Source organism: Hyla sarda, chromosome 12, assembly GCF_029499605.1.
Source record: "Hyla sarda isolate aHylSar1 chromosome 12, aHylSar1.hap1, whole genome shotgun sequence".
Lineage (NCBI taxonomy): Eukaryota > Metazoa > Chordata > Amphibia > Anura > Hylidae > Hyla > Hyla sarda.
Genome location: NC_079200.1, coordinates 63,148,809 through 63,176,678, shown reverse-complemented (window position 1 = coordinate 63,176,678; position 27,870 = coordinate 63,148,809). Strand labels below are relative to the sequence as shown.

General features: G+C 44.2%; 1 protein-coding gene across 5 annotated transcripts; it reads right to left on the bottom strand.

The window, feature by feature from the left end:
- Positions 1–695: 695 nt before the first annotated feature.
- Positions 696–26,876, bottom strand: GID8 (GID complex subunit 8 homolog). Of its 5 annotated transcripts, none has more exons than XM_056547837.1 (5): positions 26,752–26,876; positions 18,147–18,269; positions 5,271–5,467; positions 3,989–4,186; positions 696–1,084 (listed from the first exon to the last, which is right to left on the bottom strand). In XM_056547837.1, exons 2-5 carry the CDS (start codon positions 18,262–18,264, stop codon positions 911–913), a joined length of 687 nt encoding a protein of 228 aa, XP_056403812.1. In that variant the 5' UTR covers positions 18,265–18,269; positions 26,752–26,876; the 3' UTR covers positions 696–910. The 5 variants fall into 5 exon arrangements, with proteins under 5 accessions (XP_056403812.1, XP_056403813.1, XP_056403810.1 ...); XM_056547838.1 differs by having other exon boundaries at positions 26,642–26,756; XM_056547835.1 differs by lacking the exon at positions 26,752–26,876 and adding an exon at positions 26,548–26,735.
- Positions 26,877–27,870: the final 994 nt, after the last annotated feature.

Here is a 27,870-nt window from a genome sequence, read left to right as displayed (position 1 = left end):
GTACAGGATAAGTAATGTAATGTATGTACACAGTGACTCCACCAGCAGAATAGTGCGTACATCTCTGGAGTATAATACAGGATATATAACTCAGGATCAGTACAGGATAAGTAATGTAATGTATGTACACAGTGACTCCACCAGCAGGATAGTGAGTACAGCTCTGGAGTATAATACAGGATATAACTCAGGATCAGTACAAGATAAATAATGTGTGTGAACAGTGAATCAACTAACTATGTAGATTAACTCTATATACAAACTGTAAAAACTGACAACCCCTTTAAACTAAAAACTCTTTGGACAGTCTGATACATACACATTAGCTAACTCAGTCACTTAAAACATAAAAATAATCTAGATAATAACTTTGGAGAAGAACAAGGCCACAGCAAATATATCTGATACAATGTTTCTACTATAATTATCACAATGTTACAAAAAAAATATGATATTACAGGGGCCAAATTACTAATAGAGATTATAAATTAAATTTTGTCATATAGTCAGTAGAAGAATATAGTAAAAATGGGCTTCATAAATAGACAGGCCACAGATCATTGTACTGTGGCTTAAATACTCTGTACTCCTGTGGTAAAATGCATAGACTACTACTTTCCTCCTATATCTCCTCTGAAGGGGATAAATCACTGTGATCATATACTGGACAGCCAAGAAGCCATAAAGGGAAAAAAAACTAGACAATATTTATTTATTTTTAACCCTATGGGGCTGTGCTTGGCATGGATAGACCCTAGTCTCCTGTACAGGTCAGTGCCCCATGAGGAACCGCCTCGGTGAAGGAAGTTTCCAGGTTGAATGCTGGTACGAAAAAAAAATGTCTCAGTCACAGACTGGTAATGCAGGAGGTCGCACACGTTCTCGGTATCCCACCCCTTTGGCAGAGGCTTTACTTGGGGTCTTCCACTGTGCCTTTACTGAGGTCAGCCATCTTGGGGTATTTGACTTTCTTCTGGTCGAGCTCATTCTGAGCCCACAGGAGCAGTTTAAGGAGTTTTGCCAGTTTGGGTGTGGATTCTCGGTTCTCGTAGTCTAAGACAGCTTGGTTGACTTCACTCCATACCTGTAAGGACACAATAGTTCAGGTACATAGAGATCCTGGGGACAAGCAATATTGGCAAATAAAGTTGTGGCAACAGTTTGTGTTCTTGGCAAAAGAATGGTGTAAATGCAAGACTATGAATTTAAAGGACCAATGTAGAGCAATTTCCGCAAAAAAGGTTAACCCAGCGGCACAGAGCACCACAGAGCTGTTTTTATTCTTGTTAGGGTATTCCTACCTGGTACAGGGACATCACTTCACTTAAAAATGGTGGGACTCTAACCTCTTGGATCCCCTCTGATTAAGGGGGTCTAACTTTGCTGTATCACTCTCAGTCACTGGTTTTCCCTGCTCAGCCATCAATTCACGTAGATAGGGTAGGAGCAGCGGTACTCTGTACAGTTGGTGGGTAGGAGTGCCGCCGTGCAGGGAAAAAAAAGTTACAAAAAAAAAAAAGCTAATCTCTACACCATTGCTGCATCCCATTCTCAGGGTCGGTGGAGGTCTCAAAGGTCTGACCCACAGTGTTTACAAATATTGCCTTCACTATAACAAAGTGGGATCAGCCTGCAAAGCAAACCTGTCAGCAGAATTTAGCATCTATAACCACTGGAACCGCATTATAGTTATTATTAGCGGTGTTAGGAAAAAATTTGATTCTGTGAAATATCTCGATATTTCATTAGACGATATTAGTATCGATTCAAAATATGTTCGAATTGATCTTTTCAGGGATGTGGAATTCCTATATCCCGACGCCCGGGACATGCAGTTCCGGGCACCGAGCAGGTGAATTTTTCAGATCCCTAGCCCTGCTTCGGGCAAGCAAGGCCGGACCTCAAAGCCCCTGACAAGCGCAGCGGCGCTCAGCAGTCTGTATGGAGCGGGCTCCTGACTCCTGCCCGCTCCATACTCTGCAGCCCGCGGCTGTTTTCAGTAGCTGGGGGCCGCTGATCACAGCCAGCATACGGCGATCGTCGCGGCTGACTATTAACCCATTAGATCGCCCCCCCTGATGGGCTAGTGGGGTGGATCGCCCCCCCCCGCAGTGCGATCACGGGGGGGGGGGGAGGGGGGGGGGGGTTGTGCTCATCCACAACAGAGGTAATCGGAGGGCTTACCTCTGCTTCCCTGGTGTGGCTCTGTCATTGATAGAGCCTGACTGGACTAGGCTCTATCAATGGAGCGTAGAGCACTCAATGGAGTTCAATAGAACTCTATTGATCTGTATGAGGAATCTAATGATTCCTCCTAAAAGTCCCCTAAGGAACTAATAAAGTGTAAAAAAAAGAAAAAATAATAATGATTTAATAAAAGTTTAAAAGACACACATCAACCCTTTCCATATTAAAAGTTCAAATCACCCCCTATTCCTAAATAAAAACATGTAAACATAATAAAAATAAACATTTAGTATCACTGCATGCGTAATTGTATGACCTATTAAAATATAACATTATGTATCCTGTACGGTGAATGACGTAAATATAAAAAAAGAAAAACAAATCACAGAACTACAATTTTTATAACAGCCCAGAAAAAAAGTTAAAAAGTCAGATCAATACCAAAATGGTACTGATAAAAAATAAATAAATAAAATAAAAAAATAAAAAAAAGATTATGGCAAAAAAATTAGCCCTCAAACAGCCTCATGCGGGAAAAAAAAAAAATCGCAATATATCGTCTTTGAGACAGAATCAGGACATATGGTATCGCCGTATTTTTTACCAATTCACACCCCTAGTTATTATAAGCTTCCCCACCATGTCGTAGAGCAGTGTTTCAAAATCATGGGTACGTCCAGCTGTTGCGAAACTACAACTCCCAGCATGCCCGGACAGCCTTCGGCTGTCCGAGCATGCTGGGAGTTTTAGTTTCGCAACAGCTGGAGGCACCCCGGTATGGAAACACTGTCTTAGGGTGCATTCACACAACGTTTTTGCAATACAGTTCCCGTATACGTTTTCTATGTGAAAACCGTATGAAACCGTATTGAAAACCGTATGCTTTGACTCTCCATTGAAAACCGTATGCCAAAAGATGCATCAGGTTGTGTCCGTTTTGCATCCTGTATGGTTTTGTCAGTTTTTTTCCTGTACCCAAAACCGTAGTCTACCACGGTTTTTGGTCGGGGTGAAAAACTGTATCAAACCGTATACGTTTTTTATCTGTATAAGGGTTGAAATTTGTACACACGTTTTGATACAGTTTAGTCAGGGTTTGAGGAATCCGTTTTTCATCAAAAACCTGATACGGGAACTGTATTGCTAAAACGTGGTGTGGATGCACCCTTAGAGTGTAGTTTCAGTTTTCCAAAATGCCAGAAATTATAGTTTTATTTACAAACACGCTGCATGATGAAAACTAGCCCCAAGTAGTCATAGGGGCTACAAGCAGGGCACAGCTTGTCACCACTCTATGCCTGTCAGGCCCACCTGCAGAGCATGATTACAGGCCCTGCTCCCGGCCTCAATGACTACTTTTACATACATTGTGCATGTGAATAAAACTAGAATTTCTGGCATTTTGGATAACAAACTACATTCCAAGACATGGTAGGGAAGCTTGTAATAAGGGTTATTATGTGGTCCCAGTGCTTATAGAAGCTAAATTTAACTGGTACTCTTCAACCGCAGCACACCTACCTTGTGCAGGTCCCTAAACACAAATGTTCTTTTCACGATTAACACAGTTTAGCTACACTTTAGAGGAACCTATCATATAGGGAACAAGATCTTCCAACCATTTAGGGTCACATCAAAAATGCAATACATTCTGGAGCTGGAATATTACAAAGAAAAAGGAGCTGAATTATTTATACTTTTTGGGGAAAGGTTCAGCGTAACCTCTCCTCTTTCTATGTTTAGAAGTCCAGTGGGTGGACCTACTTGGTGACTGACAGCTGTTTCTTGCAGGGGAATATACCTTCTGTCGCTGCATCATGTTCAGCAAATCACCAAATGGAGATTCTTCTGGGTTGTCGAAGGCCAACAGTGCCAGCGTCCGCTCCATTTCTGTCAGACACTCTCGGCTCTCCTCCCCCTGCTCGGCTAGCTGTGTTTGGGCAAACTCCAGGGCGGCTTCAGTCTCCCTCTGTCTAATCAGCTCTATGAGATGTTGTTGCTGAGAAAACAGAAAAAGAGATGATCTCTGAACTATAGTCCCAGTATGCATATCTTTCCTGTAAGGAAGCTGAAATATAGGTTGCTGTTTGCTGGGGTCCTCACACACACATATATATATATATATATATATATATATATATATATATATATATTAAAATATCTCAGGACACAGCATTCTTTTTCCCAAAAGAAGAGCAGCTCTGCGGGTCAAACACTAGTACAAAGGGGTACTCCACAGAAAACATGTTTTGAAATCAAGTGGTGCAAGAACATTATACAGATTTGTAAATATTAACCGTTGTAATACTTATCAGCTGCTGTATGCTCCAGATGGAGTTGTGTAGTTTTTTTCCAGTCTGACCACAGTGCTCTCTGCTGACACCTCTGTCCGTGTCAGGAACTGTCCAGAGTAGGAGAGGTTTGCTATTGAGATTTGCTCCTGCTCTAGACAGTTCCTGACATGGACAAAGGTGGCAGTAGAGAGCAGTGTGGTAAGACTGGAAAGAACTACACAACATTCTCTGGAGCATGCAGCATCTGATAAGTACTGGAAGGCTTAAAGGAGTACTGTAGTGGAATATAACTTATCCCCTATCTGCGGGGACCCCCCGAGATCTCCTGTACAGGGCCCTGGCAGTCCAAAGGAAGGGGGTGTTAAGACCCCCGCATGACGCGGGAGCCGAAACACCCCCTCCATATATCCCATAGAGATACATGGAGGGGGAGTCTCTGCTGCGGCTTCCTGCGGGGCTCGGCACTGCACTTCGTGCTTACTTACATGGTCCCATACAGGAGATCGTCGCGGGGGGTCTCAGCGGTTGGTCTAAGATTTTTAAGATTTATATACATAAGTCACAAGTCTGTACAACTTTTTGGCATCAGTTGATTTCAAAAGATTTTTTTTTTTTCTTACCCCTTTAAGGATTTAGAAAGTCCCGAGTGACCACCATGTAATATTTGACACTGTAATCAGACAGCGGGCCGCACCACAGCTTCCTAGACCCATATGAGTTTGACATATCGGAAAGGAGATGCAGCTTTATATGCAGTGACACTCTAACCATGCACCCCCCTGGTCTCACCAGCAGATGGAAATACAGGTAACGGTGAGTGTCCAGTAACTCTGGATGCAAGGAGTTTATCAGGGCAATAGCTTCCTGGATCTGTCCTTTAAGAATCATTTCCCGGATCTTAATCCTTTCATCTAGGCTCTCCAGGTCTACGCTAGGCTCAATACCAGACTCCATCCGAAACTTTTCTGCCGCCTCCTTGAAGCCCTCTGTAAAGAAAAAAAGAAAACATTATTTGGGTTGATGTGGGAAGTATAAATACTAAGACTGTACACAGTGTACTGCAGAAGAATTGTATTCCTCATAGTGACCAAGTTTTTATTTTATTTATTTATTTATTTATTATTTTTGCATTCCCCTACTGTTTTATTTTTTTTTATTTTTTTATACTTACATAGCCATAAGAGGGCTTTTTTCTTCTGGGCCATAGAATTATTTTTATTTTTTTCACTTTTTTTTTGAGAGGAAGTAAAACAGCAATTGTACTGCTGTTTCAGAGGTGTTTTCAATGTTGTATAAGGTAGAATTAGGGTATGTTCACAGGGGATTGAACTGTTGCAGATTTGACACGAATATTGACTTATTAACACAATGTTTATCGGGTAATTCCAAAATAAATCTACAGCATTTTACTCCTGTGTGCACATACCCTATCATGCAGTATATGGCTGCACCAAGTCCCCCAGAGCAGTCGGAGAAGCTGATTTTTGACACCTACAAATACCGTATATTAAAACGTCTACACAGCACAGAACGATACACGAGTTATAGACAGAAACTGTGATACCCTATAGTTCTGTTTTTCTGTATAATATATGTAATGACCCAAATTGACTACAGCTCTTACACACACCCATACAGGGTGTTACAGGATCTAAAAATAACACAGAAAACAAAAATGCAGCTCAGGAATCCAGACCAAGTGATGTCACTGGGGCAGTAAACATTCTTCTTAGATGTGATCTATGATACTGGGTAATCAATCAATGGAGCAGTGTTCAAACATCCAAAGCCTATGGGACAGAGGAACCAGTTCTTAAAAGAGGTTACCTGATGTTTTGCAAAAATTCAAATAAAATAAAAATATTCTGCTGAGGCCGGAAAAAAATAGAAAACAAATCTTTACTTACCTGACCACGGTTCTCCTCAGTTCCCATTTAGTTCCGCCCAGTCCGAGCGCTCATCGCAGGACCTGCCCGCTCAGCAAATCACTGGCCAAGATGAGAAATTGAGTCGGCAGGCCCTGTTCTGAGCACTCGGCAGATTACCCTTTTAACTTATTACTGTCAGTCTCATAAGCGTTAACCCCTTAACGACGAAGGACGTAAATGTACGTCCTGGTGACGTGGTACTTAACGCACCAGGACGTACATTTACGCCCTAAGCATAACCGCGAGCATCGGAGCGATGCCCGGATCATGTGCGGTAGGGCCCGGCTGCTGATCGCAGCCAGGGACCCGCCCGTAATGGCGGACACCCGCAATCCCGCGGATGTCCGCCATTAACCCCTCAGATGCCGTGATCAATACAGATCACGGCATCTGCAGCATCGCAGTCACTAAAATGAATGATCTGATCGCCCGCAGCGCTGCCGCGGCGATCCGATCATCCTGCACGGTAGGCGGAGGTCCCCTCACCTTGCTCCGCTGCCTTCCCGGCGTCTTCTGCTCTGATCTGCCTTCCCGCAGACCAGAGCAGAAGATGACCGATAACCCTGATCAGTGCTATGTCCTATACATAGCACTGAACAGGATTAGCAATCGAATGATTGCTATAAATAGTCTTCTATAGTCTTCTTAAAGTGTAAAAAAAATAAAAGGAAAAAAAAAAGTTTAAAAAAAGGAAAAAAAAAGTTTAAAAAAAAAAACATGTGAAAAACCCCCTCCCCTCCCCCAATAAAAACGTAAATTGTCCCATTTTCCCTATTTCACCCCCAAAAAGTGTTAAAAAAATATTTTATATACATATTTGGTATCGCTGAACTATTAAAATAAAATGTTAATGATACCGTACGCTGAACAGCGAACGTAAAAATAAAAAAAAAAGTACAAAATAGACGCTTTTTTATAACATTTTATTCTTAAAAATTAATAAAAAAGGGATTAAAAGTTCTATATAAGCAAATATGGTATCAATAAAAAGTACAGATCACGGCGCAAAAAAAATGCGCCCTCATACTGCCGCTTATACGGAAAAATGAAAAAGTTATAGGTCTTCAAAATAGGGGGATTTTAAAAGGGGTACTCCGGTGCTTACACATCTTATTCCCTATCCAAAGGATAGGGGGATAAGATGCCTGATCGTGGGAGTCCCACAGCTGGGGCCCCCCGTGATCATGCACGCGGCACCCCGTTTGTAATCAGTCCCCGGAGTGTGTTCGCTCCGGGACTGATTACGGTCGACCGCAGGGTCGGCGGCGTGTGACATCATGCCCCCGCCCCCGTGTGACGTCACGCCCCCTCCCGTAGGCTTGCATTGAGGGGCGGAGCATGACGTCACACGGGGCGGAGGCGTGACGTCACGTGCCGCCGGCCCTGCGGTCGACCATTACAAACGGGGTGCCGCGTGCATGATCACGGGGGTCCCCAGCTGCAGGACTCCCGCAATCAGGCATCTTATCCCCTATCCTTTGGATAGGGGATAAGATGTGTAAGCACCGGAGTACCCCTTTAAACGTACTAATTTGGTTAAAAAGTTTGCGATTTTTTTTAAGCGCAACAGTAATAGAAAAGTATGTTATCATGGGTATCATTTTAATTGTATTGACCCAAAGAATAAAGAAAACGTCATTTTTACCGTAAATTGTACGGCGTGAAAACAAAACCTTCCAAAATTAGCAAAATTGCGGTTTTCTTTTTAATTTCACCACACACAGTATTTTTTTGGTTGCGCCATACATTTTATGGTAAAGTGAGTGATGGCATTACAACGGACAACTGGTCGCACAAAAAATAAGCCCTCATCCTAGTCTGTGGATGAAAATATAAAAGTTATGATTTTTTGAAGGCGAGGAGGAAAAAACGAAAACATAAAAATTTAATTGTCTGCGTCCTTAAGGCCCAAATGTGCCGCGTCCTTAAGGGGTTAAATGGTAGGAATGTTCCAATACCGATACTGTATATTAGCACGAGTACTTGCACTCGTGCAAATGTCCCAGATACCTAATCTGATACCTGCCGGCGGGAGCCCCGCTGGTAGGTATCACGGAGGTGCGGTAAGCCGCCTGCACTCTCCGCTCTTGAGCTATGCAGGACCCGCATTAACTCTTTAGATGCCGCGATCAAAGTTCAATGCGGCGTCTAAAAGTCCTGAGATGGACTGTCTGTTAGCTCAGGGATGCTGATCGGGGTCACAGCGGTGTAATCTTGGTGTCCCGATCAGCTGTGAGGACGTCCGGAGGTTCCTTACCCTGCTCCGTGCATCCGATCGTTACTCCTTTACTGTTGCCAGCCATGGCAGACATTAGTAAACAAGCGCCGATAACACTGATCACGGCTATGCTATACATTGATCAGTGTGTGCAATCTACAGATTGCATGTAATAGTCCCCAAATGGGGACTAAAAAATTTAAAAACAAACAATAATAAATGTGAATTAACCCCTTCCCAATAAAAAATTTGAATCACCCCCCTTTTCAAAAAAGTTTAAATAAAATAATATTTTTTTAATATAAAAAAGCCCTTTCTCTTAAAAAAAAAAAAAAAACACACCCCTTTTTCCCCATTAAGGGAACGTTCACATGGAACGTTCACGCTGCGGATCGTTCATGCTGCCTTTGGATGTGCCTGCTCGGAGCGTCAATACGCCGCTATGAGCAGACACACTAAAGTGATGTGTGAGTTGCTGTGCAAGCGCAGTGTACTCGCACACATTGCGGCCTCTCCCCCTGCTCCATTAGCTAGGCCAAGAGTTGTTGCGATGTGCGAGTATACTGTGCATGCACGCTGTGACTCGCACATCATAGTGTGTCTGCTCGTAGCCTCGTATTGCCGCTCCGAGAAGGCACATCTAAAGGCAGCATGTAGAGGTCCTTCAGTGGAGGATCCAAAGCATAAAATACGCTGTGCAGGGGGTGTGGAAATTGAAAAAAAAAAATACTTGTCCAAGGGACTAAAACAGAGCACAATCCACTTGTCCTGGTACATAACATAATTTAAACCAAAATAGTCGGTAAATAAGATCTTTATTAACATAAACTTAATAGGCAGATCAGTATGTCAGCCCATTAGGTGGACAGGGCCCCTGATAAGTCCGCCCCATTAAGTAGGTAGTCCCCCCTTCAAGTAGGTATGTCCCTTTATCAGGTAGGTACGTCCCCTCATCAGTTAGGCAGGCATGTAGGGCTCCCCTAGTATGTAAATAAGGCCTCAGATATATATGTCCCCCAGTTGGTAAAAAGGTAGGGCTTCCAGACAGAGTCCCAGATAGAAATGACCCCCATTAGGTAGAGCTCCCCCAGTAGGTAAACAGGCTCCCCAGATAGAAATGACCACCATTAGGTAGAGCTCCCCCAGTAGGTAAACAGGCTCCCCAGATAGAAATGATCACCATTAGGTAGAGCTCCCCCAGTAGGTAAACAGGCTCCCCAGATAGAAATGACCACCATTAGGTAGAGCTCCCCCAGTAGGTAAACAGGCTCCCCAGATAGAAATGATCACCATTAGGTAGAGCTCCCCCAGTAGGTAAACAGGCTCCCCAGATAGAAATGACCACCATTGGGTAGAGCTCCCCCAGTAGGTAAACAGGCTCCCCAGATAGAAATGATCACCATTAGGTAGAGCTCCCCCAGTAGGTAGACAGGCCCCAGATAGAAATGACCCCCATTAGGTAGAGCTCCCCCAGTAGGTAGACAGGCCCCCAGATAGATATGACCCCCCATCAGGTAGGGCTTCCATTCAAACAATTATACCCCCTAAGTCAGAGCTTTCCAAACTTTTCATGGTGACGCCCTTGCATAGTTTGGAGACACACTCCTTGCTATCCTGCCAATTGCATGCGTTGCACGTCGACAACGCACAACATAGTATCAGCATTAGAAATGTGGCTGCTACCATCCTGTGCCAGTTCATCCCCCCCCCTTTATTACGCCCTGTGCCATATCTTTCCCCCCCTTGATAATCTCCTGTGCCATTAGATTTCAGCCCCCCCCCGGTGCCATTAGATTTCAGCCCCCCTCCCCTCCTGTGCCATTAGAGTTCAGCCCCCCTCCCCTCGCCTCCTCCCTGTGCCATTAAATTTAAGCCCCCTTCCCCTGTGCCATTATACTTCAGCCCCCCCCCCTGTGCCATTATATTTCAGCCCCACCTCCCCTATGCCATTATACTTCAGCCCCCCCTCCCCTGTGCCATTATATTTCAGCCCCCTCCCCGTGCCATTATATTTCAGCCCCCTCCCCGTGCCATTATATTTCATCCCCCCCCCCTCCCCCTTTGCCTGTCTGCCTTGCCTGTATATGGGGAATTATGTTACATTTCTAAAACCTATGTTTTTATGGGCTTCACATTGGATTTACAGTGGAATAACGGCTAGATCCATAAAGGTACACGCAATACCCTTTCTATTGAGTACAAACATGCCCCAGTTGTACCTATAGATCCAGCTGTATGCTCCTCTGTCTTTGAATAACACTAGCCCCTTACGCTTCCTGTTGAAGTGTTCTCTTGGACATGGCGGTATAAATGATGGAATCCTATATGTAATATCTTCTGTGCACGGTGGAAGTTTTATAAAATGTAAATGTTATAATCCTTCCTGTGGGCTGACCAAGAAAAAGACACAAATTCCCATCAACCCACCCCTTGCTGGACGGCATTAAAATCGTAGTCCCGCACCAAAACTGGGTCTCGAGGGGGAACTCCAACTAAATTTGCAGGAAGCCATGGCCGGCACACCCCCTCCATTTATCTCTATGGGGTACATGGAGGGGCGTGTCGGCCAGCGCTCCGTGCAGGGGTCTCTTATTTTAATACTGTTTTGCACAATTTTGTATGTCTTGTTTTTTCTTTTATCCCTTTATCTCTTTTTGTAAACTACATATTGTACCTTCGTGATAACCCCTAACAACCCATGGCGTGTCATGGGCAGATGTACCATGATGGGTATACATGTCCTGATAATCTCATGGGTACTGCTCAGGAACTTAGCTGTAACACACAGCTGGGCCCCCTGCTGAACTGCCGGGACCAAAGTAAACTGCTCTGACTGCAGTTGTTAGTCATGCTCCCCACTCCCTGTGCATTGCTCTCCGCTATCTTCAGCTGCATGTACAGATAAGAATACATCTCCCAGCATGTCCTGACTGTAAGGACATGCTGGGCGAAGAAAAAAAACATACTTAGACGGGGTTCACATCCCGTTTTTGACATACTGTATTCAATCCGTTTTTCTAAAGAAAACCGTATGGCAAAAAAAACGGATGGAACAGTATGGAAAAAAGTAATCCGTATGCGTTTTTAAACAGTATACTGTTTTTAAAGGTGCTTACAGTTCCGTCAGTTTTTATAGAAAAAAAACACATAAGTTTTTGAAAATTTTGTCCATTTTTAATGGGAGGGTCTTGGGTGGGGACTTTAGGATGCAAATGCGCATGTGCAAAGTAAAAACCGTATACGTTTTCCCGTATGGAACCATGTACATGTGCGTTTCCCATTGACGTCCATGTTAAAAAAAAAAACATATGCAGTTGCAGTACGGTTGACCACGATTTTGTCTCCGGTTTAAAAACCGTACTGCAACCGCATACTTTTTTTTTTTTTTTTTTTTTTTAACATGGACGTCAATGGGAAACACACATGTACACTGTTCCATACGGGAAAACGTATACGGTTTTTACTTTAAACATGCGCATTTGCATCCTAAAGACCCCACCCAAGACCCTTCCCATTAAAAATGGACAACATTTTCAAAAACGTATGGGGTTTTTTTTCTATAAAAACTGACGGAACTGTATGCACTTTTAAAAACAGTATACTGTTTACTTTTTCCCATACTGTTCCATCCGTTTTTTTGCCATACGGTTTTCTTTAGAAAAACAGTATAGCAAAAATGTGATGCGAACCCAGCCTAGTGCTGGTTCACACTACGTTTTGTCCCATACGGAGCGCATACGGCAGGGGGAGCTGAAAACTTGCGTTCCAGTATCCCTGCCGTATGCGGTCCTGTATGTAATTCATTTCAATGAGCCGACCGGAGTGAAACGCTGACTGTGGTCGGCTCATTTTTGCCCCGTATGCGGTTTTCCACCGGACCTAAAATCGTAGTCGACCACGATTTTAGGTGCGGTGGGAAAACTGCATACGGGACAAAAATGAGCCGACCGGAGTCAGCGTTTCACTCCAGGTCAGCTCATTGAAATTAATTACATAAGGGACCGCATATGAAGGCATACTGGAGTGCAAGTTTTCAGCTCCCCCTGCCGTATGCGGTCCCATATGGGACAAAACGTAGTGTGAACCCAGCCCTAGGCTGGGTTCACATCACGTTTTTGCCATACTGTTTTCAATCAGTTTTTCTAAAAAAAAAAAAAAAAAACATATGCCAAAAAAACTGCCGGAACAGTAAACCGCATAAGTGTTTTTTAACATGGACGTCAATGGGAAACGCACATGTATTCGGTTCTATACGGGAAACCATATACGGTTTTTACTTTGCACATGCACATTTGCATCCTAAAGTCCCCACCCAACACCCCTCCCATTAAAAATGGACAAAATTTTCAAAAACGTATGGGTTTTTTAAAGAGATAAAAACGGACGGAACTGTATGCACTTTTAAAAACAGTATCCAGTTTAAAAACGCATACAGATTACTTTTTCCCATACTGTTCCATCCGTTTTTTGCCATACGGTTTTCTTTAGAAAAACTGATTGAAAACAGTATGGCAAAAACGTAATGTGAACCCAGCCTTATTTTGCTAAAAAAAAAATGTGACTTTTTTTAAACCGGTACAATAATAGAAAAGCATGTAACCATAGGTAACCTTTAAATCGTATTGACCAATAGAAAAAAAGAGAACATGTCGGTTTTAACATAAAGGCCAAAAATAGTCTGCTTCCTCCAGGGGTTTAATGTCAAAACACTTTAAATACGCTGCTTGTGGCTGTAAAGACTCTAGGTCCCTTAGAATATAAGTTGTGGCTTATGTATGTTACCATTTTAATGCTAGAGAGGACATGGTGTGAGAACATTTGCATTGGCACAGTGTCTCCTGTAAGTCATGGGTGGTGGCAGCGTTTTGTGTGTGAGTGTGGACTGGTTTTGGGGTGTGCATAACTCATTTGGGGCCTATTGCCTAAGGTCACATGTGCAGAAAAAAACAACACACGGGGTCAAGACACATGGAGCTACAAACAGTGGTTTATGACCACCATTAGTGGCACATGCTAAGGAAAGCAGCGAACGTAAAAAAAATAGCTGGCAGCACTATTAATTCCTTAAGGACGGAGCCCATTTTCACTTCTATGACGAAGCCCTTTTTTGCAAATCTGACCACTGTCACTTTAAGCATTAATAACTCTGGAATGCTTTTACTTATCATTCTGAGGTTGTTTTTTCGTGACATATTCTACTTTAACATAGTGGTAAATTTTTGTGGTACCTTGCATCCTTGGTGAAAAATCCCCAAATTTGATGAAAAAAATTTAACATTTTGCATTTTTCTAACTTTGAAGCTCTCTGCTTGTAAGGAAAATGGATATTCCAAATCATTTTTTTTTGGGATTCACATATAAAATATGTCTACTTTATGTTTGCATCATAAAATTGACAAGTTTTTACTTTTGGAAGACACCAGAGGGCTTCAAAGTTCAGCAGCAATTTTCCAATTTTTCACAAAATTTTCAAACTCACAATTTTTCAGGGACCAGTTCAGGTTTGAAGTGGATTTGAAGGGTCTTCATATTAGAAATACCCCATAAATTACCCCATTATAAAAACTGCACCCCCCCCCAAAGTATTCAAAATGACATTCAGTGAGTGTTTTAACCCTTTACTTGTTTCACAGGAAAAGCAGCAAATGTTGCATTTTGGAAGCCCCTATGGTGCCAGGACAGCATATAAAAAAAACAAATAAAAAAAAACATGTCATACTATTTTGGAAACTAGACCCCTTGAGGAATGTAACAAGGGATAAAGTGAGCCTTAATACCCCACAGGTGTTTCACGACTTTTGCATATGTAAAAAAAATTTTTTTTTTTTTTTTACTAAAATGTGGGTTTCCCCCCAAATTTCTAATTTTTGCAAGGGTTCATAGCAGAAATGTGTAACCCCATCTCTTCTGAGTATGGAGGTACCCCATAAGTGGACCTGAAGTGCACTGCGGGCGAACTACAATGCTCAGAAGAGAAGGCGTCATCTTTGGCTTTTTGAGAGCAAATTTTGCTCGGGGGGCATGTCGCATTTAGGAAGCCCCTATGGTGCCAGGACAGCAAAATAACCCCCGTATGGCATACCATTTTGGAAACTAGACCCCTCACAGAATGTAATGAGGGGTACAGTGAGCTGTGCAAAATTTTTCATTTTCTCGGACCACTGTTCCAAAGATCCGTCAGACACCTGTAGGGTGTAAATTCTCACTGCACCCCTCATTACATTCCATGAGGGGTTGTAGTTTCCAAAATGGGGTCACATGTGGGTGTGTTTTTTTTTTTAGTTTGTCAGAACCGCTGTAACAATCAGCCACCCCTGTGCAAATCACCTCAAATGTACATGGCGCACTCTCCCTTCTGGGCCTTGTTGTGCGCCCCCAGAGCACTTTGCGCCCACATATGGGGTATCTCTGTACTCGGGAGAAATTGAGTTACAAATTTTGGGGGCGTTTTTCCCTTTTACCTCTTGTGAAAATGAAAAGTATAGGGCAACACCAGCATGTTAGTGTAAAAATGTTTATTTTTTTTACACTAACATGCTGGTGTAGACCACAATTGTTCCTTTTCATAAGGGGTAAAAGGAGAAAAAAATAATAAAAATTTGTTAGGCAATTTCTCCCGAGTACGGCGATACCCCATATGTGACCCTATACTGTTGCCTTGAAATATGACAGGGCTCCAAAGTGAGAGCGCCATGTGCATTTGAGGTCTGAATTAGGGACTTGCATAGGGGTGGACATAGGGGTATTCTATGCCAGTGATTCCCAAGCAGGGTGCCTCCAGCTGTTGTAATACTCCCAGCATGCTTGGACAGTCAATTGCTGTCCAGAAATGCTGGGAGTTTTTGTTTTGCAACAGCTGGAGGCTCCACCTTAGAAACACTGCCGTATAATACGCTTTTCATTTTTATTGGGGAAGGGGGGTGGTAGGGGGGGCAGTGTACGTGTGTATATGTAGTGTCTTACTCTTTATTTTATGTTAGTGTAGTGTAGTGTTTTTAGGTTACATTCACACTGGAGGCAGATTACACTGAGTCTCCCGCTAGGAGTTTGAGCTGCGGCGGAAAATTTGCCGCAGCTCAAATTTGAAGCGGGGAACTCACTGTAATCTGCCGCCAGTGTGAATGTAGCCTGTACATTCACATGGGAGGGGGGGGGGGGGTCAAAACTACAACTCCCAGCATGCACTGACAGACCATGCATGCTGGAAGTTGTAGTTTTACAACAGCTGGAGGCACACTGGTTGGAAAACCTTGAGTTAGGTTCTATGACCTAACTCAGTATTTTCCAACCAGTGTGCCTCCAGCTGTTGCAAAACTACAACTCCCAGCATGTACTGATTGCTGGGGGATGTAGTTATGCAACGGCTGGAGGCACGCAAGTACAACTCCCAGCATGCCAAGAGAGCCTTATGCTGTTCCTGAATGCTGGGAGTTGTAGTTTTGAGATTTATAGGGTTTCAGGTTGTAAATCACTGTCCAGTGGTCTCAAAACTGTGGCCCTCCAGATGTTGCAAAACCACAACTCGCAGCATGCCCAGACAGCAAACAGCTGTCTGGGCATGCTGAGAGTTGTAGTTTTGCAACATCTGGAGGGCTACAGTTTGAGACCACTTAGTGATCTACAACCTGAACCCCTCTAAATACTGCAAAACTACAAGTCCCAGCATGCCCACACAGCAAACAGCTGTCTGGGCATGCTGGGAGTTGTAGTTTTGCAACATCTGGAGGGCCACGGTTTAGAGACCACTGTAAACTGTGGCCCTCCGGATGTTGCTAGGCAACAACTCACCTAGCAGGACCCGGATGTATTGCTGCCGCCGCATGTGGTGGATCGCGCTCAGGGATCCAGGTAAGGGACCTTCGGTGCCGACCTTCCCTGGACAGTTCCCTGTTTTGCCCGGACACCGATAGGTGGGCAAAGCGGTGGAACCGAACTTTAACCCCCCCCCCCCCCCCCTCCGCCGGTCTGCTATCGGTCGGTCGCTCGGCCGACCAATAGCAGGGATAGGAGGGGTGGCACCCCTGCCACCAAACTCCTATCCCTTCAGGGGGATCGAGGGTGTTTCGGACACCCCCGATCCCTCTTATTTTCCAGGTCACCGGGTCACCAGTGACCCGTATGACCCGGAATCGTGCAGATCGCAGGTCTGAATTGACCTGCTATTTGCGCCCATCGCGGTCATGGGGGGGTCTCAGGACCCCCCTCGGCGATGTGCCGGGATGCCTGCTGTTAGATAACAGCAGTCATCCCGGCCCGATCACCGCTATCGGTGACGCGGCGCTCCCGGAACCCTGCGACGTACATGTACGTCGCCGCGCGCCAAGTGACACTTCGCGGCGCCGTACATGTACGTCACTCGTCATAAAGGGGTTAAAGGGGTATTCCAGGCCAAAACTTTTTTTTATATATCAACTGGCTCCGGAAAGTCAAACAGATTTGTAAATTACTTCTATTAAAAAATCTTAATCCTTCCAAAAGTTATTAGCTTCTGAAGTTGAGTTGTTGTTTTCTGTCTAACTGCTCTCTGATGACTCACGTCCCGGGAGCTGTGCAGTTCCTATGGGGATATTCTCCCATCATGCACAGCTCCCGGGACGTGACATCATCATTGGGCAGTTAGCCAGAAAACTTCAGAAGCTAATAACTATTGGAAGGATTAAGATTTTTTAATAGAAGTAATTTACAAATCTGTTTAACTTTCCGGAGTTGATATATATAAAAAAAAAAAGGTTTTGCCTGGAATACCCCTTTAAGTTTAGAAGAATTGTGTGGTGTATAAGCAGGACGGTAGTCATTATTTTCTGATCTAGTGCTCAGATACTGGTTGCAATTGCTATCACCACCAAAACAACAAGAGCATGCTTGACGTTAGGCAAGTTTATGGCACCATGTGTGCCCTATCACCACTCCATCCAAACATGGGGACAGAGGACTCTTGTTCTAGTAATCAGTTGGGGTTCCAGCTATTGGATCCTCCACCAATCCACCAGTTTATAGGCAACAACCTTTTACTGGCTGAAAACCCCCTTTAGTTCCCAGGGCATTCGGAAACTTAAAAGAGTAGTTTCCCAGCTTTAGCAAAACTACAACTCCTAGTAACCCTTAATAGCCTCCGTTGATAGGGTATATGGCAGTTATGCTGTAAAGGCTATAGTTCTGGATCCATCTATTACATAGATAACATCTAGTTGCAAGCAGCTAGAGATTCCGGACCCTTGATGATCAGCTAGTCGGAGACCCGGTGAGCAGCAGGGGTCGAGCACCATTGGGAAGGCAGTGACAGAGGATAATGGCAGGAGCAGCGTTTGTAGCCCAGCCTAGCCACTTTTAAATGGAATGTGTCACCTAAATGTTTTTTATTTTACGCTTTCGATGTAGATGGGAAAAATCCACAGTAAAATACACTGTGGTTTTGTGGTGAAGACCCTAAACAGATTTTCCACCGTTTGCACACTTATCCCTATAAGCCACAGACACAGATTTACTGGCCCTTTCCTTGCACACACACTTAGCACTGACCGGTTACCAGGTAGTTCATGATCAGTCTGTTCATATCAGCCCTCTGGATGTGCAGGTTGTTCAGCTTTTCCATCCATTCATCCTTAGTGATCTCCTCGGGTTTCTCTGAATAGCTCATGGTTGCTGTGAAAGGTAAGGAAATATATTAGGATACATTAGGATTAAAATAAAATAAAATAAAAAAAAACACAACAACCTAATCTTAAAAGGGGTTATTGAGGATTAGAAAAACAGATCAGGTTTTGTAAACAATAATAAAAAATAAAAAAATGGTATTGCAGCCCAGTTTCACTGAAGAGACAAATTGTATGACCACACACAACCTGAGGACAGGTGTGGAGCTGTTTTTTTGAAGAAATTATCTCTGGTTGGATATTCCTGGATAACCCTTTAAAGGGGTTATCCAGGAAAAAACTTTTTTTTATATATCAACTGGCTCCAGAAAGTTAAACAGATTTGTAAATTACTTCTATTAAAAAATCTTAATCCTTTCAGTACTTATGAGCTTCTGAAGTTAAGGTTGTTCTTTTCTGTCTAAGTGCTCTCTGATGACACGTGTCTCGGGAACCGCCCAGTTTAGAAGAGGTTTGCTATGGGGATTTGCTTCTAAACTGAGCGGTTCCCGAGACACGTGTCATCAGAGAGCACTTAGACAGAAAAGAACAACCTTAACTTCAGAAGCTCATAAGTACTGAAAGGATTAAGATTTTTTAATAGAAGTAATTTACAAATCTGTTTAACTTTCTGGAGCCAGTTGATATAAATAAAAAAGTTTTTTCCTGGAATACCCCTTTAATGGGAACAGAAGCCACTTCACTGAGGTCTAGTCAATGCACAGGCCTGGAGAGGATAGGTAAGACATGGTGGCGTAGAACCAGATCAACCAGGAAACATATTTTGTCACTTTTTCCAGGTATGGCTGCTTTTACATGATACAATGACCTGAAGCTTACAGAATAACTTACTTAAAGGACTACTCCGGGATAAGTTTCAGATCGTGGGGGTCCGACCGCTGGGGCCAGGGGGCCTGACCAAACTCAATACTTCTCTATGGGAGAGCCAGAGCGCTGCATTCGCCAGTCTCCGCCTCTGCCATAGAAATGTATTGAGGGGGCGTGTCAGCCGCCGCGTCATGCAGTGGCCGAAATGCGCTATTTCTGCAAAGAACCGAGGGCCCTGTATGGGAGAACACGGGGGGCCCCAGCGGTCGGTTCGCCTGCGATCTGAAACTTATCCCCTATCCTTAGGGTAGGGGATAAGTTTCATATCCCTGAGTACTCCTTTAAGTCAGGGCAGAGGAGGGTATAGCTAACCATACACATTAGATACATGTTGACTGAGGACAGGCTGATGTATATTATTGGGGTCACCAGTCTCTTAAAAATGGTAAATGTCAAAAGTAAGTCGGATGACACATTGGATTTTGAATGCCCGATCCTTTTGTCCTCAGGGGAAATAGGTTGTTGTCAGACCCCACTAGACCCTTCTGGGAGTAGCTTATCTCTCAAGAACAAAAGCGTATTCTCTTCTTCCTACTGGAAACACCCTGTTGAGCCAATATATATATATATTGTACCCCTAAAAACACAAATACAATACCAACAATACCAAAGAATACCAACTCCTGTCGGCTGTGAACACTGTTCCAGGAGGTCACTGAACCGTACAGCAGACATCTGCTTCCTATAGAGCAGTGTTTCCCAACCAGGGTGCCTCCAACTGTTGCAAAACTACAACTCCCAGCATGCCCAGACAGCCGAAGGCTGTCTGGGCATGCTGGGAGTTGTAGTTTTGCAACAGCTGGAGGCATCCTGGTTGGGAAACACTGCTATAGAGGTTATTGACCTACTGGACATGAAGGATGAAATCCCACAACTCCTGCAACTGTTCCATCTACCCGACTGCAAAAATCCTTGTGCTAACCAAAAAAACTGATCCCATTCCGATAGGCCTAAGACCACCAGGGCACAAGGAACTAGACCTACAAATAAACATATAGGCCTGAGACCACCAGGATGTAAGGAACTAGACTTCTACATGGCACACAGAGAACAACCTACATAAGTAGAACCATATTCCCACACCATGAATAAGTCACAAAAAGAAAAAAGGTAAGCACACCAAAATGCTAATAATACCCAACAACGTCTCACCAAAATTAAAGGGCTTATCCATCATAAAGGTGATTTTAGTACATACCTGTCAGGCTCTCTTTTTGTGAGCTGGGTATGGGTTTATGTTGGCGTTCGTTCTCTTAAACTACACATCCCATAGTTCTATGTTTGTAAGTGTGAAGTTCACCCCATCCATTGCAGCACAAATGAGCTGCATCCATTCAAACCAGGGTGCCTACAGCTGTTGCAAGATAATTCCCCCCCCCCCCATCCAGCGGTTGCTCCACCCATTGAAGCAGGACTGGCTCCCTTTGCACACCAGACTAGTGATTTAATGTCTCGACGCACTGCAACCTGGGAAAGCCCGAGACCCGAGTCATTTTGTATGCCGTTTAAAATAAATATTGGGGCGAAAATCACATAAGAATTGCGAGACCACGTCACACACAGGTACAGACACTATATTATGAACTACACTAACTTTACAGCCACTGTAGCATAGTCAAATAAAATAAAAAAAATCCTGGAATACCCCTTTAATCATAAAGTCATCATGCAGCAAAATAGTATACATTTTGAGATACAGTGAATTCATTGAAAAAAGTAACCACCCCTAAAAACACAAATACAATGGACACTTTAAAAACATAGTGGTGGGGGAACACCTTGGTATTACACAGTATACATAGATGTAAATATACCAGTATAACAAAATGCAACTTAGTACGCCTAGATCCCTGTTAGGATTAGGAAGGTAACAAAGAATATCAGTAACACCAAGGCTGCTTTCACACTATAAAAATACCTCCGTTATAAACACCCGTTATAGTCAATGGGATTTTTTCAATAGCCGTTTTAACCCGTTATCACCAGTTATTAAAGGGGTACTCCGGTGGAAAACTTTTTTTTTTTTTTAAATCAACTGGTGCTAGAAAGTTAAAAAGATTTGTAAATTACTTCTATTAACACATCTTAATCCTTCCAGTACTTATTAGCTGCTGAATACTACAGAAGAAATGTTTTTCTTTTTGGAACACAGAGCTCTCTGCTGACATCACGAGCACAGTGCTCTCTGCTGACATCTCTGTCGATTTTAAGAACTGTCCAGAGTAGGAGAAAATCCCCATAACAAACATATGCTGCTCTGGACAGTTCCTAAAATGGACAGAGATGTCAGCAGAGAGCACTGTGCTCGTGATGTCAGCAGAGAGCACTGTGTTCCAAAAAGAAAAGAATTTCCTCTGTAGTATTCAGCAGCTAATAAGTACTGGAAGGATTAAGATTTTTTTTAATAGAAGTAATTTACAAATCTGTTTAACTTTCTGGCACCAGTTGATTTAAAAAATAAATAAATAACGTTTTCCACCGGAGTACCCCTTTAATAATGGCTGTTATTTTGCTGACGGGCGAATGAACGGAAGAAATAGTGCATGCACTATTTCTCCCGTTACTGTCGCCCTTCACAAAATAACGGGCGATAACGGATTAAAATGGCTATTGGAAAAATCCCATAGATTATAATGGGATTTTCTAATGGTCGATTTCCAGGGTTTTTATAACAGAAGTATTTTTATAGTGTGAAAGCAGCCTAATATGGCAGAATAGTTAATATGAAATTATGGTCATAACCCCTTATGACTGTGTCACAATAGCACACACAACCATGGCTGCTCAATGCTGATTATAATAGATAGCAGTAGTGCCCAATGCAATGCATATAATCCTTTTTGTAGCTGCACCGATGTTATCAATGAGCCAAACAAGATAATGCAACCCAATGACCATGTAATCTACTAAAAACACTGGCAATACAAAAATACATGGCTGACGTCTAAGAATTTGGGCACATTTACACCAAAAGCTGTCAGCCAGCCTATTTAAACTTGGTATACACAGCATTAAAAAAAATTGGTAAAATTTATAAAACACCTTGATTAGGTACTTTTTGTCAGTGCGATGTGCTTTCAGTCCAAAATAACAGGTTGAATGAAAAGTGGCACAAATATTGCACATCATGTACAGCACAGCCCATGCGGCAAAATTGTGGTGCAAAACAAGCCATAAAAATGACAGTTTCATTAATTCCCCCCCCCCCCAGTATGTATGGGGACCAAGGAAGCAAAAGCTAGGGCTACACAGCAACATGTGTCACATGACAGCAAATAGCATCTACGTCGCACAACTTTATTACAGTTGCAATGAGAAAGTATTTTGGGCCGTAAAAAAATAAAATAAAAAAGGAACATGACACTTAAAGGGTTATTTTCAGCTCATAAATTCACTTTCCTGGCCTATATTCTGCAATTGGAGATGGTCAGGAAAGCAGATTGAAAACTTTTTTTTTTTTTTTAATTAACTGGTCCCAGAAAGTTAAACAGATTTGTAAATTACTAATATTTAAAAATCTTAATCCTTCCAGTACTTAGCTGCCGCTGTATTTCCCCGCTTTGGCTGTTTTCAGCCACCTCTGGCGGCTGCAAACTAAACATGTCTGTACCACATTATTGATTTTACAACCATAACAACTATATCCGTGTCAAACAGCTGATCAGTGGGGCTGGGTATCGGCACTCTGCCGATAAGAGTCTGTTGGCCATCGGTGACTTTTGTCCAGAAAACCCTTTTAAAGTGTTCGCCATATAGAAAAAACTATTGACATGTCACAGATTGTTTTAATAGCGCTATGTATGTATATATATATAGCTAAGTACACATAGTATTTTAGCAGTCAGCGATATCCGTCTGCATCCTGCCAAAGACAGCATTGCCAATGTGTACTGTAATAGAGGGCAGAGGATGCCATTCATTTCAATGGCCCAAACTGATGACTGCTTAGGCACATTGGCCCAATTTTAAGCAAACTGCAGTTTTAATGGAGATATCCAGTCCTGAAAAACTCATCCTCTATCCTAAGGATAGGGGATAAGTTTCAGATCGCAGGGGGTCCGACCGCTGGTGCCCCCCGCGTTCTCCTGTTCGGGGCCCTGGCAGCCCGCGGGAAGGGGGTGTGTTGACCACCGCACGAAGCGGCGTCTGACACGCCCCCTTAATACAACTCTATCGCAGAGCCGGTGTGAGGTGGTTTTTTGCGCCCCCGTAGATCCATGCGTCCGCTCCTCCCCCAGCTCTCCGAACATTTCCGAAGCTAGAACTGGGGGAGGGCAGAGCAAGGGGAGGGAGGAGGTTCACGCCCCCTCCCTCATCTCCCCGAGCTGAGGATGTAAATCTCCACGGCAGGTCCCCTCCCTCACCTTCCCGAGCTGAGGACGTAGAGCAGTGCTCCCAATGAGCTCTATGTGTAAAGGGGGACATACTGCAGGAGCTAAAGGGGGGACATACTGCAGGAGCTAAAGGGGGGACATACTGCAGGAGCTAAAGGGGGGACATACTGCACGAGCTAAAGGGGGGACATACTGCACGAGCTAAAGGGGGGACATACTGCACGAGCTAAAGGGGGGACATACTGCACGAGCTAAAGGGGGGACATACTGCACGGGCTAAAGGGGGACATACTGCACGGGCTAAAGGGGGACATACTGCACGGGCTAAAGGGGGACATACTGCACGGGCTACAGGGGGACATTTAGCCCCTGCAGTATGTCCCCCTTTAGCTCCTGCAGTATTTCCCCCTTTACACATAGAGCTCATTGGGAGCACTGCTCTATGTCCTCAGCTCGGGGAGATGGGGGAGGGACCTGCCGTGGAGATCTATGTCCTCAGGGAGGGGGCGTGCCGTAGAGATCTGCGTCCAGCCGAGATGAGGGAGGGGGCGTGAACCTCCTCCCTCCCCTTGCTCTGCCCTCCCCGAGCTCTAGCTTCGGAAATGTTCGGAGAGCTGGGGGAGGAGCGGACGCATGGATCTACGGGGGCGCAAAAAACCACCTCACACTGGAATGCTGCCTTCGGCAATCCCCCGCTCTGCCATAGCGCAGTATTGAGGGGGTGTGTCAGATTCGTGCGGTGTTCATCATGCCCCCTTTCCACGGGCTGCCGGGGCCCTGAACAGGACATCACGGGGGGCCCCTTGTGGTCGGACCCCCCGCGATCTGAAACTTATCCCCTATCCTTAGGATAGGGGGATAAGTTTTTCAGGACTGGACTACCCCTTTAAGTCCGCTTAAAATATTGTATATATCCTGAACGCAGTAAAGAGGTGATTCCATTAGGGCCATTGAAATGAATGACCTCCACCTCTGACGGACCGCTAAAACACAGTGTGGACCTAGCCTAACCCAATAGTTCATGTCTAGATAGTGTTTTGGCACATCATGATAATATTTGGCTAATCTTGATCCATTGTATAAACACCTGGTGTTACCGGTGTATAGAGCAGTGCTCACCACCCTGTGGCTCTCCAGCCATATTGCAAAACTATCACTACCAGCATGCCTTGATCATCCCCTAATGATCTGCGGACTCCCTCCTGTACTACATGCATTGTTGCTACCCAAAAGTGTCCCTGTCATTTAGTGGGATCTCAGTGCTGAACCTCCACCAAGTGTAGAGAACTGCATATTTAAAGGGGTACTCCGGTGGAATTTTTTTTATTTTTTTTTTTATTCAACTGGTGCCAGAAAGTTAAACAGATTTGTAAATTACTAATATTAAAAAAAAAATCTTAATCCTTCCAGTACTTATTAGCTGCTGAATACTACAGAGGAAATTATTTTCTTTTTAGAACACAGAGCTCTCTGCTGACATTATGAGCACAGTGCTCTCTGCTGACATCTCTGTCCATTTTAAGAACTGTCCAGAGTAGGAGGAAATCCCCATAGCAAACATATGCTGCTCTGGTCAGTTCCTAAAATGGACAGAGATGTCAGCAGTGAGCTCTGTGGTCGTGATGTCAGCATAGAGCTCTGTGTTCCAAAAAGAAAAGACCTTCCTCTGTAGTACTCAGCAGCTAATAAGTACTGGAAGGATTAAGATTTTTTTAATAGGACGGTTCCATTATATGTCTATGGGCCGTCTAATTAAGATGGACAGAGATCACTGGGAGACGGGAAGCACATGCTTTTCTATGCTTGTTCTAATAATAGCTGGAGGTCTCCAAACAATCAAAACTTTTGACATGGCAGAGAAACTTTAAAGTAAGCAACAATGCATACAGTACAAGAGGGATTCCGGGATCAATAGTGTTAAAGGGGTACTGCAGCCAAAATTAACTTATCCCCCATCCACAGGATAGGGGATAAGTAGCTGATTGCGGAGGGTCTGTCCGCTGGAGCCCCCCCCCCCCCCTCCGTGATCTCCTGAATCCCAGTCCAGCTCAGTCAGGAGTAGTGTTGAGCACAAATATTCATAATGCAAATTTTTATTGCGAATATCGTCGATTTCGCTAATATTTACAATATAATACTATATATTTGTAATGACTAATATAGTTGTTTTTTTCACATGCGAATTTTCACATGGAAAAAAGTGAACAAACATAGCGAAAATGCGAATTTTGCGAACGTAGGATGAATATTCGTCAATATATTCACGAAATCGAATATGGCCCTTGCTGCTCATCACTAGTCAGGAGCGTGTGTTGTCTACCTCTAGACCAGGTTTCCCAACTGGGGTGCCTCCAGCTGTTGCAAAACTACAACTCCTAGCATGCCCGGACAGCCAAAGGCTGTCCGGGCATGCTAAGAGTTGTAGTTTTGCAACAGCTGGAGGCACTCCAGTTGGGAAACAGGTCTAGACGGCATGCACTACTTATCCCCTATCCTGTAGGTTGCGGATAAGTGAATTCTACTCCTTTAAGGTCGTCAGGGCATAGTGGGAGTTGTAGTCTTGCAACGGCTGCAGAGCCACAGGATAGGAAACACTGCAATCAAGGGTCTTCCCAAACTGTCAGGGCATGAAGGGAGTTGTAGTTGTGTCCCAGCTGTAGAGCCACAGGATGGTAAACACTACACTCGAGGGCTGTCAGTGCATGATGGGAGTTGTAGTTGTGTCCCAGCTGCAGAGCCACAGGATGGTAAACACTGCAATCGAGGGCTGTGGGTGCATGATGGGAGTTGTAGTGTTGCCCCAGCTGTAGAGTCACTGCAATCAGTGGTCTTCAAGGCTGTCTGGGCATGATGGGAGTTGTAGTTATGCTGTAAAGCTACAGGTGGTGAGCACTGCTCTATACAGTGCTAACACTAGGTGTTTATACAATGTAATATCAGAATGTGACTAGAGACAGTCTAGACATGAACCAATGTATAATATATAAAACAATAGGTTATTGGTGAATCCTGCAGATAAATACCATAACCGTATGTAGTCCCTGCAGAAAACAGACGAGACACGACCTGCAAATACCGAGGAGACAGAGGCACAGACAGCAGAGTGAATGGAGGAGGTCCCCGGATGTAAACAGGCCACTGACACCCCGGGCACTGCTACCTTGGGCCCCGCTCTCCTACAACGACCGGAGGTGAGTACAGAATCACCGGACGACAGCACCATTGGATAACGGCCAGTCCACAATGAGCCCCCGGTAAACAGATACTTACCGAACTTCCGGCGCTGACGTCACTCAGGCACCGAGCTCTCAGAGTGTGTCACGTGACGCGACAACATCGCGAGGTGTAGTCATGTGATCGGGAGGTTAGTGATGACTGCTGCACAAGCGCAGCGCGGTCCATTATTTTTTTTTTCACTGGTTGCTATAGGCAACTGGTGGAGAGATAAAAGGTCAGGGTATTGCATTACAGCTATGGCAAAACTACTTTTTTAATTCTTTAACCTCTTGGGGACCGAGCCCATTTTGACCCTAAGGACCAGAGCATTTTTTTTGCAATTCTGACCACTGTCACTTTAAGCATTAATTACTCTGATATGCTTTTACTTTTGAATTTGATTCCTAGAGTGTTTTTTTCGTGACATATTCTACTTGTTAAATATTTGTCCATTCTTGCATAATTTCTTGGTGAAAAATGTAAAAATGTCATGAAAATTTCGAAAATTTAACATTTTTATAACTTTGAAGCTCTCTGCTTACAAGGAAAATGGACATTCCAAATAAATTATATATTCATTCACGTAGCTATAGAGGTCGCAAGGGTCGCAATGCTATACTATGCTGCAGCAACAGGTCCCGGGCCCGCCGCTGCCAGAAAGTCGCTCGGGCCCGCCGCTGCAAGTCGCTCTGCCTCCGGCTCTCATTCATTGTGCCGACCTGGCGTCCCCAGTCCGTTTGCATCAGAGCATGAAATACCTTTCACTACTGTGCAGAGGCTCCTCCCCCAGCTTACGAGCGGTGCGCGACCGTGCAGATACGGTACAGATACGGTGGCCGCGTTATGACGTTCCCAAAATCACAGCAAGGGTGCGTCACTACACTCTACATCATTACGCGGCCGCCGTTTCTGTATGGCCGCACACCGCTCGTCATCTGCCCAGCTGCGTAAGGTATCTCAACTCCAATGCGAATGGGCCGGGGACACCGAGTCGGAGCAATGAATGAAAGCCAGAGGCGGTACAACTTTAGCTTTTGCCTCCGACTCCTACAGCAGCAGCATCTTCCTCGATTAAATTTGGTGCACTGCTGGCTGCAGCCACATGGTAAGTGAAGGGGACTGTCTACTGGAGGGGAGGGGGGTCTAATATAAAAATCTGAGGGGAAGAACCCG